Source organism: Spinacia oleracea, chromosome 6 (assembly GCF_020520425.1).
Source record: "Spinacia oleracea cultivar Varoflay chromosome 6, BTI_SOV_V1, whole genome shotgun sequence".
Taxonomy (NCBI): Eukaryota; Viridiplantae; Streptophyta; class Magnoliopsida; order Caryophyllales; family Amaranthaceae; genus Spinacia; species Spinacia oleracea.
The window spans coordinates 138957614-138975500 of record NC_079492.1 but is presented as its reverse complement, the minus strand read 5'-3'; the positions used below and the strand labels follow the sequence as shown (position 1 = coordinate 138975500).

General features: G+C 34.9%; 2 protein-coding genes across 2 annotated transcripts; both read right to left on the bottom strand.

Annotated features, from left to right (window-relative positions):
- Positions 1-1823: 1823 nt before the first annotated feature.
- On the bottom strand, positions 1824-4317 carry LOC110784910 (uncharacterized). Its single transcript, XM_056833019.1, has 3 exons — positions 3899-4317; positions 2535-2777; positions 1824-2156 (listed from the first exon to the last, which is right to left on the bottom strand). Exons 1-3 carry the CDS (start codon positions 4071-4073, stop codon positions 2080-2082), a joined length of 495 nt encoding a protein of 164 aa, XP_056688997.1. The 5' UTR covers positions 4074-4317; the 3' UTR covers positions 1824-2079.
- Positions 4318-8196: 3879 nt separating this feature from the next.
- Positions 8197-13861, bottom strand: LOC130463655 (uncharacterized). The gene is made up of 2 exons (XM_056832851.1): positions 13567-13861; positions 8197-8600 (listed from the first exon to the last, which is right to left on the bottom strand). Exons 1-2 carry the CDS (start codon positions 13859-13861, stop codon positions 8197-8199), a joined length of 699 nt encoding a protein of 232 aa, XP_056688829.1.
- Between the last annotated feature and the right edge of the window lie 4026 nt (positions 13862-17887).

The window sequence follows — 17887 nt, the reverse complement described above, 5'->3', positions numbered from 1 at the left end:
ATGACATCTATATACTTGCTCGAAAGAGAGATAAAAAGAAGCGAGACATTGGGAGGATTAAATGTGTGAAAGATTTTGATCAAAAAGTTTTGGTGGAAGATAAGGAAATAAAGAATACATGGAGGTTCTACTTTGATAACTTGTTCAATGGGGATCAAGGGCGCGATATTGGAGATACAACTATCCCTCGAGATATGGTTAACATAGACTTTATGTGAAGAATTCAAAAGAGAGAAGTCAAAGTGGCATTGAAGAAGATGGGACGCAAGAGAGAAGTGGGGCCCGGTGGCGTACCTATTGAAGTCTGGAGATGCTTAGGAGAGAGAGGGGTTGCATGGTTAACAACTCTTTTCAACAAGATTTGGGGAAGTAATAGGATGACATTGGAGTGGAGGAAAAGTACTATCATCCCCCTGTACAAGAACAAGGGTGATGTCCAAGATTGTGCCAACTATCGAGGAATTAAACTAATGAGTCATACTATGAAACTTTTGGAGAGAATTGTTGAGCAAAGGTTAAGGAGAAGTGTGATGATCTCGGAGAACCAGTTTGAATTTATGTCTGGGAGATCGACTATGGAGACCATTCATCTTATAAGACAACTAATAGAGGATTATCGAGATAAGAAGAAGGATTTACATGTGGTTTTCATTGACTTGAAAAAGGCGTACGACAAGGTAACGAGAGAAATTCTTTGGTGGGAATTAAGTAGGAAAGGAATTCCAAGGAAGTATATTGATATCATCAAGGACATGTATGAGGGAGTTAGCACGAGTTTGCGAACTAGTGTTGGTAAGTCCGGGGAATTCCCCATTACGATTGGAGTACATCAAGGTTTCGCACTTAGCCCTTTTCTTTTTGCTATAGTCATCGATGAATTGACGAGGTCAATTCAAGATGGTATACCTTGGTTCATGATGTTTTGCTGATGATATTGTGTTGATTGATGAAACCAAAGAAGGAGTGGAAACTAAGTTGGAGTTATGGAGACAAACTTTGGAGTTTCGTGGTTTTAGGCTGAGTAGAAACAAGACGGAATATATGTAGTGTAAGTTTAGTGGAGTCCAAAATAGAAAGACGGGGGAGACATATGCGATTACCTTAGATGGGAAAATTGTCCAAGGTTCTGAGATGTTCCGCTATTTAGGATCTATTATCCAAAAGGATGGGGAATTGGATGAGGATGTGGTTCATAGAATCAAAGAAGGTTGGTTGAAGTGGAAAAGTTCCACGGGGTTTCTATGTGATTCAGGCATGTCCCAAAGATTGAAGGGAAAATTCTACTGCATGGCAATTCGACCGGCGTTGTTATACGATAGGAATGTTGGGCAGTGAAACATTGTCACGTGCATAAGAAGAATGTGGCGGAGATGCGCATGCTACGTTGGATGTGTGGCCATACAAGAAAGGATCGATTGAGGAATGAGATTATTAGGAAGAAAGTAGGGGTTGCACCGATTGAGTTTAAGATGATCGAAAATTGTTTAAGATGGTTTGAACATGTAAGAAGATCAAGATCAAGTGATTCCCCAGTTAGGAGCTAGGCTAGAAGCTAGGGTGGCATAGGATTGCAAGGGGTAGGGGAAGACCTAAGAAAATTTTGAGGAAAATATGGCGTTGGATAGGATACTTATTCATCTTCTATTTACTCTCTTAGTTTACTTCTTGCATTTTACAAACTTTTTTTTATGTTATTTTCAAATGTACTTAGTGTATTTATTTTTAAATTTCTCGTTTAAACTTCACTTATTTTTACTATCCCTTTACAAAATTAATATTTTCATTATTTTGACACAAATTACGACCTTTATCACTTTCGAAACAAAAACATAAGAAAAAACAACACAATTTTATTGAAAAATAGAAGCGAAGAACGTGGCTTCACTATTTATTACAAAGCCAAACAAACTCAAAGGAAACAGATATACTTCACCACAAGGATACATTCCAGTATTCCACACGTAGATTGATGACGAGAATGAGGAAATTGCAATGTCATTTATTTATGTCCACAACTATATTATATACAATATCAAGTTGTAGATGCCATTGCTGCGTTGTTGGTGTGCCGCCCGTAGTTTATGGAGGTGTACCTGGGGTTGATGGAGTTGTGTTGGGGGTTGGTGGAGTTGTGCTTGAGGGTGACGAAGGAGTATCTGCGAAAACAAATTTCCAATTTGATGAGAACACTTATATATATAGTAAATCAATGACATAACTAAGTGTAATTGTTGTTCTTTATACTACTCCCTCTGTCCCTTAATACTCGACATGTTTTGACCGGACACGCTTGCCAATGCACAACTTTGACCACCACTTTCTTTAACTACATATAATAAAAACTTATAAAAATATTAATATTTTGAAAGTATATATTAAGATGAAGCCAACAATATATTATATACTAACATTTCTTTTCATATACTATAAATAAAATAGAGTCAAAGTGAATTATGTGAATAGTGCAAAAAGTCAAAACAGGTCGAGTATTATGGGACGGAGGGAGTATGTTTAAATACATACGGAGTACATACCAGGGCATAGTGCGTCCAAAGTAGTACCAGTGATTTTGCATGTTGTCAAAATGTCATTAAAAATAGGTTGAGCATGCTGTGAAACTACATCAGTCTTGGCGAGACAGAAGCACGACGAGTCGTTGATCATAATGTTTGATATAGCTGGACAACACATCTCTACTGCGGCCGTTGCATAATTTTGAACTTTAGCAGCTTCCAAGCAAGGTGCAATGTTCGCCCAGCAAGGAGCAGCTTGTTGAGCTGATCGATGAACCCATAATTCTTAACATTAGGAATTTAGGATACAAGATTCTATATTTTTGATTTGGAATAACCTTTTTTCTAGAAATACATTAATTAAGTTTTTTTATTTAAAAAAAATTAACACGTTAATAAAATTATGATAGGTATTTCACAGGGTACACCAAAAAGTTAAAGCCCAAGTACGTACGTAGTAGAATAGTGATAACTAATTGATTTTACATTTCAAGATAACAATATATATAACAGGAACATGTTACATGTTAGTGTCTAACTAAGTCTAACCTGATCTATTAAATTTAGAGCAGAGTTGTATAGAGCAGCCCACATATATATAATATGAATGATACATGTCTAGTCTAATCTAATCTAATCCAATAAATTTAAAGAAGATTTCTTTAATTTTCTCCCTTTTTCAATAGGTTCTCAAGTAAAGCAGTTAGTTAAATAGGGTTTACATGGACCAAAAATTAGATTAAAATCGTTAAAATGGGGTGAATTTAAAACATTTCATAAAATTAAAGGTGGTAAATATAAAATAAATTTATAAGGTAATAAATACAAAAACTTGAAACTTAAAAGGTAGTAAATTATAATCAAAATATCATTTTATTTGACAAACTATTTACTACGGATTTCTCTTTTGTTCTTTCCCCTTTTTGATGTTTTTTACGTTCATATACCTTCCACTTAAATTTCATAATTAGCAATAGTTTGTTTTATATTCATTCCTATATACCAAATCACTTGTACAATATATATGAAAATTCTTTAGAGGATATAACAACTTTTTCCTTTAATTTTAGTAATATATTACACCCCAATTTTAATTAATAGAATTTCATTAATATTTTTGTGTGTTGCTAAATTTTTAATGTATCTTTTATACCAATACTACCATATCATTAATATTTTGCAAAAAAGATGTTTATATATGTTTACTATAAATTTTCTGGCACCGCCATGGATAATTCGATATGGTCTTAAAATATTATCAAAACATACAAAATACAACTTATAGTAAATCAATCACATGAAAGTGTTGTTCGTTATATAGACATATAGTACGTGAAGTATTAAGTAAACATATACGGAGTACGGAGTAGTTGATATATACATACCAGGACATATTGTTTCCAAAGTAGCAGGAATTCCGCAAAATGCCAAAACATTATCAAAGAAAACTTGAGCATGTTGTGAAAGTATATCAGCCTTGGCGGAACAGAAGCACGCCGTCTCGAAGATCCTAGCGCTTGATATAGCTGGACAGCACTGCGCTACCGTCGGCCTCTGCATAATTTGCAACTTTAGCAGTTTCTAAGCAAGGTGCAATGCTCGCCCAACAAGGAGCAGGTTGTTGAGCTGATGAAGGCATAATTGTTAATGACATCAATAGTAGGATTCTCACCACCATTAATGTTGTTGACCTCATTTTACTCAACTTAATTGAATGAGACTAAGAAATATGATCGAGTAAAGATTATCAGTTAGACTAAGAAATATAGGGTAAAGATTAGATTATGAATTACTAAAGATTAAAGCCACTCGAGTTTATATAGTATATTTATTACATTGCTCATTGACTTCTCTCATTCAAGTATTTGTTAACCATCTGTGCCTATTATTTTAAAAAATGAAATTACATGCAAATAAATGAGTATATGACACATGTCATCCATTTTTTCCCTGCATCAATTTGGTATATATTACAAATTCAACCACATCTTCTACTTCATCTTCCTCATACAACATCAATTCACCAACCTATTCATTCAACATCTTCCGCTCTGTCTCCCCCTTTAACCCTCGATATTAATTCATTGTTTAATTCATGTATTCTTTGAACCTTTAAATTCCGACTCTATTTAAATCATAGGTTCTCACTAACATCACAGGCTCAATAAAATTATAACTTAAAAAGACAACTAAATAACCGCTATACAATCATCCGTTCTTTAAACGGGATCAAAAGCTAGTTAATATACATTATTATAACCAATTTATTTTACGCGTTTTAACATAACAATTTAACAAGAACATGACGTGACTAACAAAAATTCACTATGAATGATTCAACTTTAGCATGCATTTGTGTCAAAGGTAGCCTAAAAAATACTCGCTTTGTTCACACGTGCCACAAAAAAAAATTTATTACAAAGTCACCCACATATATACCATTAAAGTGATCGACCCAATAATATGTAACAGACACAAAAGTCACCATTTTCAAGCATTAGGTGATCCTTATTGCTTATACAGAGTAAAATTTGCCGTTAATTAACTCAATTGCCTCTCATTCATCCCTCCTTGTCTCTATAAAATGATTATTTTGTATTTGATTAGACATAACTATTTCAATGGTTGATGGGTCAAACACGAGAGGGTTGTACTCTAATAGACTTTTGCAAACTACAACTCACAAGCTTCAATTCCTAAAGACCTTTTACAAATTTCCAACATTTTTTCTAAAATGTTAACGGTAAAGTAGATGGAAAATGGTTAGTATAATGTCAATTTTACTTGGTAATATGTAAGAACAAAGAGCGTTTTAGATAATTAAACTATTTGTTCCACCATATAAAATTTTGCAAAACACAAACTAGTAGCTGATCACTTATGAATGAGACTAAAGAGGTAAGTTTAAAGTAATCATCAAGTTGAATATAACGTGGTAAGTAGGTATAGTATACCGCCCTTAAACATATTTCTTTTCTAAGGTGTTGTTCGGCACCGTTAAAGTTTGCTCGGTTTCGGTTGTTTTATTAAAAAAAAAAAAAAAAATTAGTTCGGCAATATAATTTAAAAAAAACGGATCTTTAATAGTTTTGATAAAAAGAACGGAAAAGAGTAAACCACTTGTAGTGGTTTTAGGAAAAAGGGGTCCATGGTTTAAGATAGTACTCCCTCCGTCCCGGAATACTCGACCCGGTTTGACCGGCACAGAGTTTAAGGGACTTAGATTGACTTATTTAATTTAATAGGTAGTAGTTGATAGTGGGGTATTATTTTAATGTAGTTAGTGGGAGGTGGGTTAAGAGGTGGGGTTGGGGGAGAGTACGGGTTGAATTTTTAATTATTTTTTGTATGGAGTAGGGGGTAGGTGGGTTAATAAAGGTGGAGTGAGAAATAATATAATATTGTTAGAATATTTCCATTTTTAGAAACAGGTCAAGTATTAAGGGACGGCCCGATAAGGAAAACAGGTCAAGTATTCCGGGACGGAGGGAGTAATAAATAACATGTATGGCGTATCTATTAATGTCTTGGCCTATTGGTTAATACTAACGGTCTATATGAAATAGGTCTCAAGTTCGAATTCTCTTACCCATTTGTAATTTATTGTTGCCCTTGTGTCTTATTTCCAACAAAAATGTATGCATGTCTAATAAAAATTAATTCGTTCACACCAAATTATTCAACTTCGCCGTGCCCATATGTCTAAATTAACGTATTTTTTTTTTTTGAATGGAACGCGTCTGGCATAGTTCCATTCAAAACAAAAGTAGACTACAAGAATTTGTATTTTTGATGACAACCTAATAACGACGGGTCAAAAACCCCGTCCTAAAAGCCTTTTGTGATTGGTCTAACAACCAAACAAATACGAAAAAAACTTCGCAAATGTCTTTTACGACGGGTTAACGACGGGATTTTTCATTAATGATGGCCCCCTTTTATGACGGGTTCGCGACAGGAAATCCCGTCATTAATCAACGATTATTGGCCTTTAGCGACGAAATTTCCCGTCGTTAATGATACAGTTTCTTGTAGTGATAGTAGATAATTATCATTTATATTGACTATTTCTTTGGGGCTATGTCCCTCTCATTTACCAGAAAATTAAAAAAATATATAATAAAAAACATACATATTGACAATTGGAATCCATTTAATATATTGACTTCCTATAGTGTCTTTCTTTATATTTATACGAAAGTGATACATCATAATCCATACATCGTATTAGTGTGAACGAAAGTAATTAATGCATTTTAGATTATCGATATAGTTTTCAATCTGATAACCTAAGTTGTTGCACTAAAATATTTAACTTTATTAGTATAAAATGGAATGAGAAGTACAAAATATTATTATATTATGAGGTACTTAGATTATATCCAAGAGATATTTAAGGGGTCGTTTGGTTCAACAAAATGGAATAGATTGAAATATATGAATTGAAAACCCCTTGTCAATATGGATTTGTTTGATTCAACATTGAAATGGGTCCTATATCCTATTTCTAGTATTTGGTTCACTCTTGTAATGAATTTTATTTTATGTAACTAATTTAGTTTTACATTAAAAAAAATTACTTGAATACTATTTAAATTCTTCTCCTCAATAACAATTTAATACAAATTTATCCTATGAAACAATATCAAATTTAAAACAATTTATTTAATAAAAATGAAAAAAATGAAGTTAGCCTAGTTTACAAAATCCCTGTTTTCTTCCAAACAAATAGCCGACACTACAAAAAAATTGTACCACTAACGACGGGAAATCCCGTCGCTAAAGGTCAATAATCGTTGATTAATGACGGGATTTCCTGCGGCAAACCCGTCATAAAAAGAGGTCGTCGTTAATGGAAAATCTCGTCGTTAACCCGTCGTAAAAGACATTTGCGACGGTTGTTCCCGTCTTTGTTTGGTTGTTAGCCCGTCGCAAAATGGATTTTGCGACGGAATTTTTGACCCGTCGTAATTAGGTTGTCGTTAAAGATACAAATTCTTGTAGTGCGATACACTCCTTGATTCATTTATCAAACAACACTAGTGCAACCGTTGTCGGAGTATGAAAAAAGCTCCATTTTCACTCAGGTTCACGACTGTAATACCCCGAATTTTTCAAACTCAATTAATTATGCTTAATTATTTTTATTTAGCTTAAAATCGTTTTAAATCCTAAATTTGAACTTTATTTTTATTAACGAAGTTTTATTTCGCTTGAATTTTTAATATTGCTACACGATTTTTTTTTCTTTTCTTCCCTTGCTCTCCACGTATAAACCAGGAAGTCAAACTTCCTCCCCTTCCCTCAAATCAGTCCTGGTTCATTGCTTGATCCCCAAGGGATGAACTTCTTCTTCACTCCTTTTGAGTTTTATAATCAGACACAAATTGTATCTTGTTTCCTAGCCAAAATAAATCAATTAAACTGAGAATCCTTCCCCCCTTGTGCCTCCTTTGTTCGAACCAACAAACACCACCACTACAACCACCGTGACCACCGATCACCACCACTGCCACCTCCGTCCAACCACCCATACTCAACCACCTAAAACCACCCTAACCTCCGTCGGCCACCGCAACACCCCACCAAACTCCCCTGCCCTCTCATTCCACGCAACTCCCTACTCCTCTCTTCTCTCCTTCGCCGAGCCACCAGGGCCACAACCACCACACCACCATCACCATCAGCAACCACGTCCACCCAGAACCACCGCCACACCCATCGTCCCTGCTCCCCTCCTCCTTCGCCACTCCCCTGTATCCCTCTCTTTCTTTTCCTCTCCTGCGCCACCGACGCCACGCCACCACCCCACGAACACCTCACCACCTCCTAAACCCAAATACCGTCCCCAATCTCCGGCGAGACGCCGCCCAGAACCGCCCAGAAACACACTCGAACCTCCCCTGTTCGCACCTCTTTCTCCCTCCCTCGCTGTACCGCCGCCGCAAACCAACCACCTATCACCACCGTCGCCTTCACCGGCCATCACCACGTCATTGAGCCTCCCAGCCAGCCGCCACCCTCTTCCTCCCTCTCTCCTCCCTTCGTGCTCCCCCCGTGCCTTGCTCTCCTCCCTGTTCGTGCTCCCTAATTCCAGAAAACCAAAAACCCAAAATTCAGAATATTAAACTTTGGTTTCTATTTTCCCCTCAAACCCAAATTAAGGTTGGGCCAATTGAGTTGGGCCTTTGGTAAGTTAAGATCTGAATTGCATTTTCAGATTTTTTCTTTATGAATTTGCATGTCTTAATAAATTTGATAATTTAGTTAGTTTTTAATGAAATTGTTTGTTATTTTCAAAAAGGAAATTATATCTAATTATCAATTTTAATAAATTAAATAAATTAATAGATTTATGTAACAAAAATCGAATTTATATAATGTTTTCATGCAAACCGATTTATGAAATATATAAATATATATATTTCGATTAAAATTTCGATTATTAATATTTTCGTTAAATTATGGAATTATATTATTATTAAAAATTCTTTATTTATAAACCATTTACTTATAAATTTATTATTTATAAAATATTAATTTTTGATTATTTATCGTTTAATACTAATTCAATAAATTTAATATTCTGAAAGAAATCGGACTTGGAGCTCAGGAAGAACGATCCATCAAACGGGAAGTATAAAACTACAGTTGAGGTAACGACTATTGCTAGTACCCGCAATCCCCTTATAAATATGATTTATGAAATTATGACGTTATGATTGAATTTATGAATTAAATGTTTTGATGTGTTTTATGGATTGTGGGATGAAATATGATTTGATTGAATTGTTTCCTATAATATGATTTGATTGAGTTTTCTCATAAAATGATGTTTATGCAATGCTATGAAAGAAATGATATTTTTTATTGATCCCAGGATCAAAATGATGATTTATGACATAAAATAAGTTATGTTATTTCAACTGAAATACAAGCCAAGGCTTAGTAAAATTACATACAACATGATAAATGAAAGTGAAAGACCTGGTTTGTCTGGCGGTATATAAACTACCATCTTCCTATCTATCGGTCATGCATGCACCACGGACACCTGTCCACCCATGGATTACGAGCCCAGGCTCCCATGGTTTATGAGCCCAGACCCATGTTACGATGATGAGCCCAGGCTCTTATGGGCCCAGGCCCAGTGGAGAATTCCTTCACGGTTCGTACTTGCCGACAACTAGCATGTCAATTAAAAGTTTATGAATGACATTTTTTATTAAAAGTTTATGAATGGATTTAATATGATGTTTTATTAAATGTTTTACTTATTCTGTTCTCCCTGTGTTATTAAATAAAATGAGTTGAAATGAATTTTACGTTGCTAGGGTAGTCGTTACTGAGTCTTCGGCTCACCGTTTTGTTTTCCGTTTTAGGTACTGCTGGCAACGATGGACACGAGTAGTGGCGAGGAATTTCACTTTATTAATATTCACCTAGTTTATGCTTAATACTTTTATAGTTTAATTAAAGACTTTTAGTAAGTTATGAACTTGTATTTTAGGTAAATTGGAGGTTTTTATGGCTTATGTATGATGTTGCCTTGTAATTTCCAAAACGGGATTACAGCAGGTAATGTCCCGACCAAGTTAGGTTAATTCCGCTGCTAATTATGCTTTAATAATTGAATTAGAGGTCGGGGCGTTACAGTTTGGTATCAGAGCAATGGTTATGGACCATAAGTGCTAAACCTTACGGGTTTTGCGCATAGTAGAATTCAATAGGCTTTAAGCAAAGAGTTTTAAGGAATAAGTTAAAAAGAATATGTTAAAATCAAGTCAAGTTAAAATGAAATGAGTGTGAGCGTAGGAACGCACGGGATAAAAGGGATTCATTTCTTATATTATTGATGTTTTCTTGATTGAATATGTTATGCGAAATATCGATTATCGAACTTACCAACGATGCCACGAACGAAGCTCACATCAAAGCGCAACATTCACGATGACGTCTCCCACAATGATGTTTCCTATGATGATTTCTATGACGACCAACCTATAGAAGACCCCAAGGAGATGATGGAACGATTAAGGAACTGCACGTACGTTGTCAACTGAATTAGTCAAAGATTCTCGGCAAATGAAAGTTACTAATACGAACGGAAAAGCGTCATTATTTAAGAAGTTTTCACCTTCGAATCCACCAATCTATGATCGCAAGCCAATTCGATGGAATTTAAAAGACTAGATCAATCATATTTATCAACTACTCGAAACTTTCGACATGCTCTAACGAATGGAAGCGAATATCGTGCGAAAAACGAATACTTGTTATTTATGTCGAGGAAAATATTATTTCGTTAAAGATTGTCCTAAACCACCTCCAACGAATACCGGAACATTAACCTCGACCAATCGTGAACGAAACAACAACAATGCTAAATCCATCACGCTCGTCAACATACGGAAGAGATTACATGATAAAGGACAAAGATGACGCCAACGCTGATATTATTCTGATTTTCTCTCTCTCGCTTTAGAGTCGAACTTCCCTTGATTTCATGTCATGTTATGAGTTTTCTACCCTAGATAGACTAGGCAAAGTTTAAGCATTTCCTTGGAAGAATTTAAGTTAAGCACGGTGCAAACTCAAAGATTTTGTGGATATGAATTGTTTTGAGGAATTTTTATGGTTATGAAATCTTTAAGGATAGAATAAATATTATAGTACCAAACGAGACCAAGGATGTATTTCATGAGTGATGGATCACTAATTAAGTTGAGGTTATTTTAGGTTTAAAGTGTTCAAGTTATGAATGATATTGATTCTAGGGTTACCTCCCCGTGTTAGTCATGACGAATACATTTTGATGTTTATAAGTACTAAAGTCTATTATCAAGAAAATGATTGATATGCCTCTATTAAGGAAGCTAAGAAGTTATACAGAAAAGTATGAACCCAACATGAGTTATGATAACATACCCATTAGAGTTGACACATGGATAAGATCTTGAGGATTTTTCCAAAATAAGCTATCAAGAATTAGTCTGTCAATAAGGTTGAATGATAAGTACCAAAAAGCATTTCCATCGTTAATCAACGATTATTGGCCTTTAGCGACGAAATTTCCCGTCGTTAATGATACAGTTTCTTGTAGTGATAGTAGATAATTATCATTTATATTGACTATTTCTTTGGGGATATGTCCCTCTCATTTACCAGAAAATTAAAAAAAATATAATAAAAAACATACATATTGACAATTGGAATCCATTTAATATATTGACTTCCTATAGTGTCTATCTTTATATTTATACGAAAGTGATACATCATAATCCATACATCGTATTAGTGTGAACGAAAGTAATTAATGCATTTTAGATTATCGATATAGTTTTCAATCTGATAACCTAAGTTGTTGCACTAAAATATTTAACTTTATTAGTATAAAATGGAATGAGAAGTACAAAATATTATTATATTATGAGGTACTTAGATTATATCCAAGAGATATTTAAGGGGTCGTTTGGTTCAACAAAATGGAATAGATTGAAATATATGAATTGAAAACCCCTTGTCAATATGGATTTGTTTGATTCAACATTGAAATGGGTCCTATATCCTATTTCTAGTATTTGGTTCACTCTTGTAATGAATTTTATTTTATGTAACTAATTTAGTTTTACATTAAAAAAAATTACTTGAATACTATTTAAATTCTTCTCCTCAATAACAATTTAATACAAATTTATCCTATGAAACAATATCAAATTTAAAACAATTTATTTAATAAAAATGAAAAAATGAAGTTAGCCTAGTTTCAAAATCCCTGTTTTCTTCCAAACAAATAGCCGACACTACAAAAAAATTGTACCACTAACGACGGGAAATCCAGTCGCTAAAGGCCAATAATCGTTGATTAATGACGGGATTTCCTGCGGCAAACCCGTCATAAAAAGAAGTCGTCGTTAATGGAAAATCTCGTCGTTAACCCGTCGTAAAAGACATTTGCGACGGTTGTTCCCGTCTTTGTTTGGTTGTTAGCCCGTCGCAAAAGGGCTTTTGCGACGGAATTTTTGACCCGTCGTAATTAGGTTGTCGTTAAAGATACAAATTCTTGTAGTGCGATACACTCCTTGATTCATTTATCAAACAACACTAGAGCAACCGTTGTCGGAGTATGAAAAAAGCTCCATTTTCACTCAGGTTCACGACTGTAATACCCCGAATTTTTAAAACTCAATTAATTATGCTTAATTATTTTTATTTAGCTTAAAATCGTTTTAAATCCTAAATTTGAACTTTATTTTTATTAACGAAGTTTTATTTCGCTTGAATTTTTAATATTGCTACACGATTTTTTTTTTCCAGTTTATAATTTAATTTCATATTTACGAGCTTAACGACCTTTTTTTAAATTTTAATTATTTTCGGATTTCTAAACTTATTTTATTCGGAAACTAAATTAATTATTTAACGATCTTATTTTTATTCGGAAACTAAATTTATTTTTCGTTAACGATATTTTTTTTATATATAGAGAATTAATTTAGCAAAACATTTCTATTTTTAGTAGTTTCCTTAAATAGCAACAAAATTTCTGAATTTTAGTCCAACCATGTGAAATTACGAAAATACCCTCAAGTAACCAAAATTCTCTTTTCTTTTCTTCCCTTGCTCTCCACGTATAAACCAGGAAGTCAAACTTCCTCCCCTTCCCTCACATCAGTCCTGGTTCATTGCTTGATCCCCAAGGGATGAACTTCTTCTTCACTCCCTTTGAGTTTTATAATCAGACACAAATTGTATCTTGTTTCCTAGCCAAAATAAATCAATTAAACTGAGAATCCTTCCCCCCTTGTGCCTCCTTTGTTCGAACCAACAAACACCACCACTACAACCACCGTGACCACCGATCACCACCACTGCCACCTCCGTCCAACCACCCATACTCAACCACCTAAAACCACCCTAACCTCCGTCGGCCACCGCAACACCCCACCAAACTCCCCTGCCCTCTCATTCCACGCAACTCCCTACTCCTCTCTTCTCTCCTTCGCCGAGCCACCAGGGCCACAACCACCACACCACCATCACCATCAGCAACCACGTCCACCCAGAACCACCGCCACACCCATCGTCCCTGCTCCCCTCCTCCTTCGCCACTCCCCTGTATCCCTCTCTTTCTTTTCCTCTCCTGCGCCACCGACGCCACGCCACCACCCCACGAACACCTCACCACCTCCTAAACCCAAATACCGTCCCCAATCTCCGGCGAGACGCCGCCCAGAACCGCCCAGAAACACACTCGAACCTCCCCTGTTCGCACCTCTTTCTCCCTCCCTCGCTGTACCGCCGCCGCAAACCAACCACCTATCACCACCGTCGCCTTCACCGGCCATCACCACGTCATTGAGCCTCCCAGCCAGCCGCCACCCTCTTCCTCCCTCTCTCCTCCCTTCGTGCTCCCCCCGTGCCTTGCTCTCCTCCCTGTTCGTGCTCCCTAATTCCAGAAAACCAAAAACCCAAAATTCAGAATATTAAACTTTGGTTTCTATTTTCCCCTCAAACCCAAATTAAGGTTGGGCCAATTGAGTTGGGCCTTTGGTAAGTTAAGATCTGAATTGCATTTTCAGATTTTCTCTTTATGAATTTGCATGTCTTAATAAATTTGATAATTTAGTTAGTTTTTAATGAAATTGTTTGTTATTTTCAAAAAGGAAATTATATCTAATTATCAATTTTAATAAATTAAATAAATTAATAGATTTATGTAACAAAAATCGAATTTATATAATGTTTTCATGCAAACCGATTTATGAAATATATAAATATATATATTTCGATTAAAATTTCGATTATTAATATTTTCGTTAAATTATGGAATTATATTATTATTAAAAATTCTTTATTTATAAACCATTTACTTATAAATTTATTATTTATAAAATATTAATTTTAGATTATTTATCGTTTAATACTAATTCAATAAATTTAATATTCTGAAAGAAATCGGACTTGGAGCTCAGGAAGAACGATCCATCAAAAGGAAAGTATAAAACTACAGTTGAGGTAACGACTATTGCTAGTACCCGCAATCCCCTTATAAATATGATTTATGAAATTATGACGTTATGATTGAATTTATGAATTAAATGTTTTGATGTGTTTTATGGATTGTGGGATGAAATATGATTTGATTGAATTGTTTCCTATAATATGATTTGATTGAGTTTTCTCATAAAATGATGTTTATGCAATGCTATGAAAGAAATGATATTTTTTATTGATCCCAGGATCAAAATGATGATTTATGACATAAAATAAGTTATGTTATTTCAACTGAAATACAAGCCAAGGCTTGGTAAAATTACATACAACATGATAAATGAAAGTGAAAGACCTGGTTTGTCTGGCGGTATATAAACTACCATCTTCCTATCTATCGGTCATGCATGCACCACGGACACCTGTCCACCCATGGATTACGAGCCCAGGCTCCCATGGTTTATGAGCCCAGACCCATGTTACGATGATGAGCCCAGGCTCTTATGGGCCCAGGCCCAGTGGAGAATTCCTTCACGGTTTGTACTTGCCGACAACTAGCATGTTAATTAAAAGTTTATGAATGACATTTTTTATTAAAAGTTTATGAATGGATTTAATATGATGTTTTATTAAATGTTTTACTTATTCTGTTCTCCCCGTGTTATTAAATAAAATGAGTTGAAATGAATTTTACGTTGCTAGGGTAGTCGTTACTGAGTCTTCGGCTCACCGTTTTGTTATCCGTTTTAGGTACTGCGGGGAACGATGGACACGAGTAGTGGCGAGGAATTTCACTTTATTAATATTCACCTAGTTTATGCTTAATACTTTTATAGTTTAATTAAAGACTTTTAGTAAGTTATGAACTTGTATTTTAGGTAAATTGGAGGTTTTTATGGCTTATGTATGATGTTGCCTTGTAATTTCCAAAACGGGATTACGGCAGGTAATGTCCCGACCAAGTTAGGTTAATTCCGCTGCTAATTATGCTTTAATAATTGAATTAGAGGTCGGGGCGTTACAGTTTGGTATCAGAGCAATGGTTATGGACCATAAGTGCTAAACCTTACGGGTTTTGCGCATAGTAGAATTCAATAGGCTTTAAGCAAAGAGTTTTAAGGAATAAGTTAAAAAGAATATGTTAAAATCAAGTCAAGTTAAAATGAAATGAGTGTGAGCGTAGGAACGCACGGGATAAAAGGGATTCATTTCTTATGTTATTGATGTTTTCTTGATTGAATATGTTATGCGAAATATCGATTATCGAACTTACCAACGATGCCACGAACGAAGCTCACATCAAAGCGCAACATTCACGATGACGTCTCCCACAATGATGTTTCCTATGATGATTTCTATGACGACCAACCTATAGAAGACCCCAAGGAGATGATGGAACGATTAAGGAACTGCACGTACGTTGTCAACTGAATTAGTCAAAGATTCTCGGCAAACGAAAGTTACTAATACGAACGGAAAAGCGTCATTATTTAAGAAGTTTTCACCTTCGAATCCACCAATCTATGATCGCAAGCCAATTCGATGGAATTTAAAAGACTAGATCAATCATATGGATCAACTACTCGAAACTTTCGACATGCTCTAACGAATGGAAGCGAATATCGTGCGAAAAACGAATACTTGTTATTTATGTCGAGGAAAAGATTATTTCGTTAAAGATTGTCCTAAACCACCTCCAACGAATACCGGAACATTAACCTCGACCAATCGTGAACGAAACAACAACAATGCTAAATCCATCACGCTCGTCAACATACGTAAGAGATTACATGATAAAGGACAAAGATGACGCCAACGCTGATATTATTCTGATTTTCTCTCTCTCGCTTTAGAGTCGAACTTCCCTTGATTTCATGTCATGTTATGAGTTTTCTACCCTAGATAGACTAGGCAAAGTTTAAGCATTTCCTTGGAAGAATTTAAGTTAAGCACGGTGCAAACTCAAAGATTTTGTGGATATGAATTGTTTTGAGGAATTTTTATGGTTATGAAATCTTTAAGGATAGAATAAATATTATAGTACCAAACGAGACCAAGGATGTATTTCATGAGTGATGGATCACTAATTAAGTTGAGGTTATTTTAGGTTTAAAGTGTTCAAGTTATGAATGATATTGATTCTAGGGTTACCTCCCCGTGTTAGTCATGACGAATACATTTTGATGTTTATAAGTACTAAAGTCTATTATCAAGAAAATGATTGATATGCCTCTATTAAGGAAGCTAAGAAGTTATACAGAAAAGTTATGAACCCAACATGAGTTATGATAACAGACCCATTAGAGTTGACACATGGATAAGATCTTGAGGATTTTTCCAAAATAAGCTATCAAGAATTAGTCTGTCAATAAGGTTGAATGATAAGTACCAAAAAGCATAAGTTTATATTTTTAAGTGGCGAGTCACCGATTAAATCAAGGTCATTCAAGGTTTAAAGCATGCAAGTATAATTGATTTTTTTGAGTTACTATTCCGCACCCTTTATAATGATTATTCTATGGTTGTAAGTATCTAAGTGTAATCTCAGATATTTTAGGGAAGCTAAGCTAGAATTTTGAAAGTTATGCAAGAATATTATGAGCAACCAAACGTGATTTATGGTGAAAAGATGATATTGAGTTTACCCATGAAGCTTTGAGGATTATAACAAAAAGGAGTTATCAAGGATTAGTCTGTCGGTAAGGTTGATGTTATTCTTGGTTTACCTTTTCGCATCTTTCATAGGGATTATTTTGTGTATTTATCTAAATGGATGCTCGTTAATCTCCATAAAGGAAGTTGAACTAGAGAATGTAAGGTTTTGCAAAAATGTTGGGAGGAAAAGTATGATTTATAGTGAGGACATGAAATTGAGTTTGCGTATAAAGCATTGAAATAAGTTATCAAGAATTTCGTCTATCAGGTTGATGATGTCAATGAATGTTATGAAACCCCAAGTGAATTGTGAATGATTGAGGAATGCAATGGAGTTGAGAATAGAAAATCGGCAAATGACATGTCTATAGAACCAGGTAGTCTGAACTGAGTTTTCTAGGAGCTAGATTGTTTCTGTTAAAAGCACACTTGATGGCTTAGCGTTATCCGCAAAATTCGAGATTTACTGATTTAAAATATTAAGGATAAGTAACAAAATTGTATGTTTAACGATATATTTCTAGTCACGAGATTGGACTCGAACCCCTGCAATGAACGCCGTTAACGAAGTTATTCAACGTAGAAGAAAGATCGGAGATCGAAATCCAAACGAATCGAATAAAGAAAGTCAACGATAAGATTCTTGCAGCAAAGAAGCTCAAGAGCAAACGAAAACGCAATATTTCCCAATAGTCGCCTAAGAATGATATAAATCACGATGTTTT

Coding starts and splice junctions, on each gene's coding strand:
- LOC130463655 (XM_056832851.1), bottom strand. CDS start 13,861: ATGGCCGGTGAAGGCGACGGTGGTGATAGGTGGTTGGTTTGCGGCGGC. Junction 8,601..13,566: donor GGTGGTTCTGGGTGGACGTG/GTTGCTGATGGT, acceptor TTCTGGAATTAG/GGAGCACGAACAGGGAGGAG.
- LOC110784910 (XM_056833019.1), bottom strand. CDS start 4,073: ATGCAGAGGCCGACGGTAGCGCAGTGCTGTCCAGCTATATCAAGCGCT. Junction 2,778..3,898: donor TTTGGAAACAATATGTCCTG/GTATGTATATAT, acceptor TTCATCGATCAG/CTCAACAAGCTGCTCCTTGC. Junction 2,157..2,534: donor TTTGGACGCACTATGCCCTG/GTATGTACTCCG, acceptor TTGTTTTCGCAG/ATACTCCTTCGTCACCCTCA.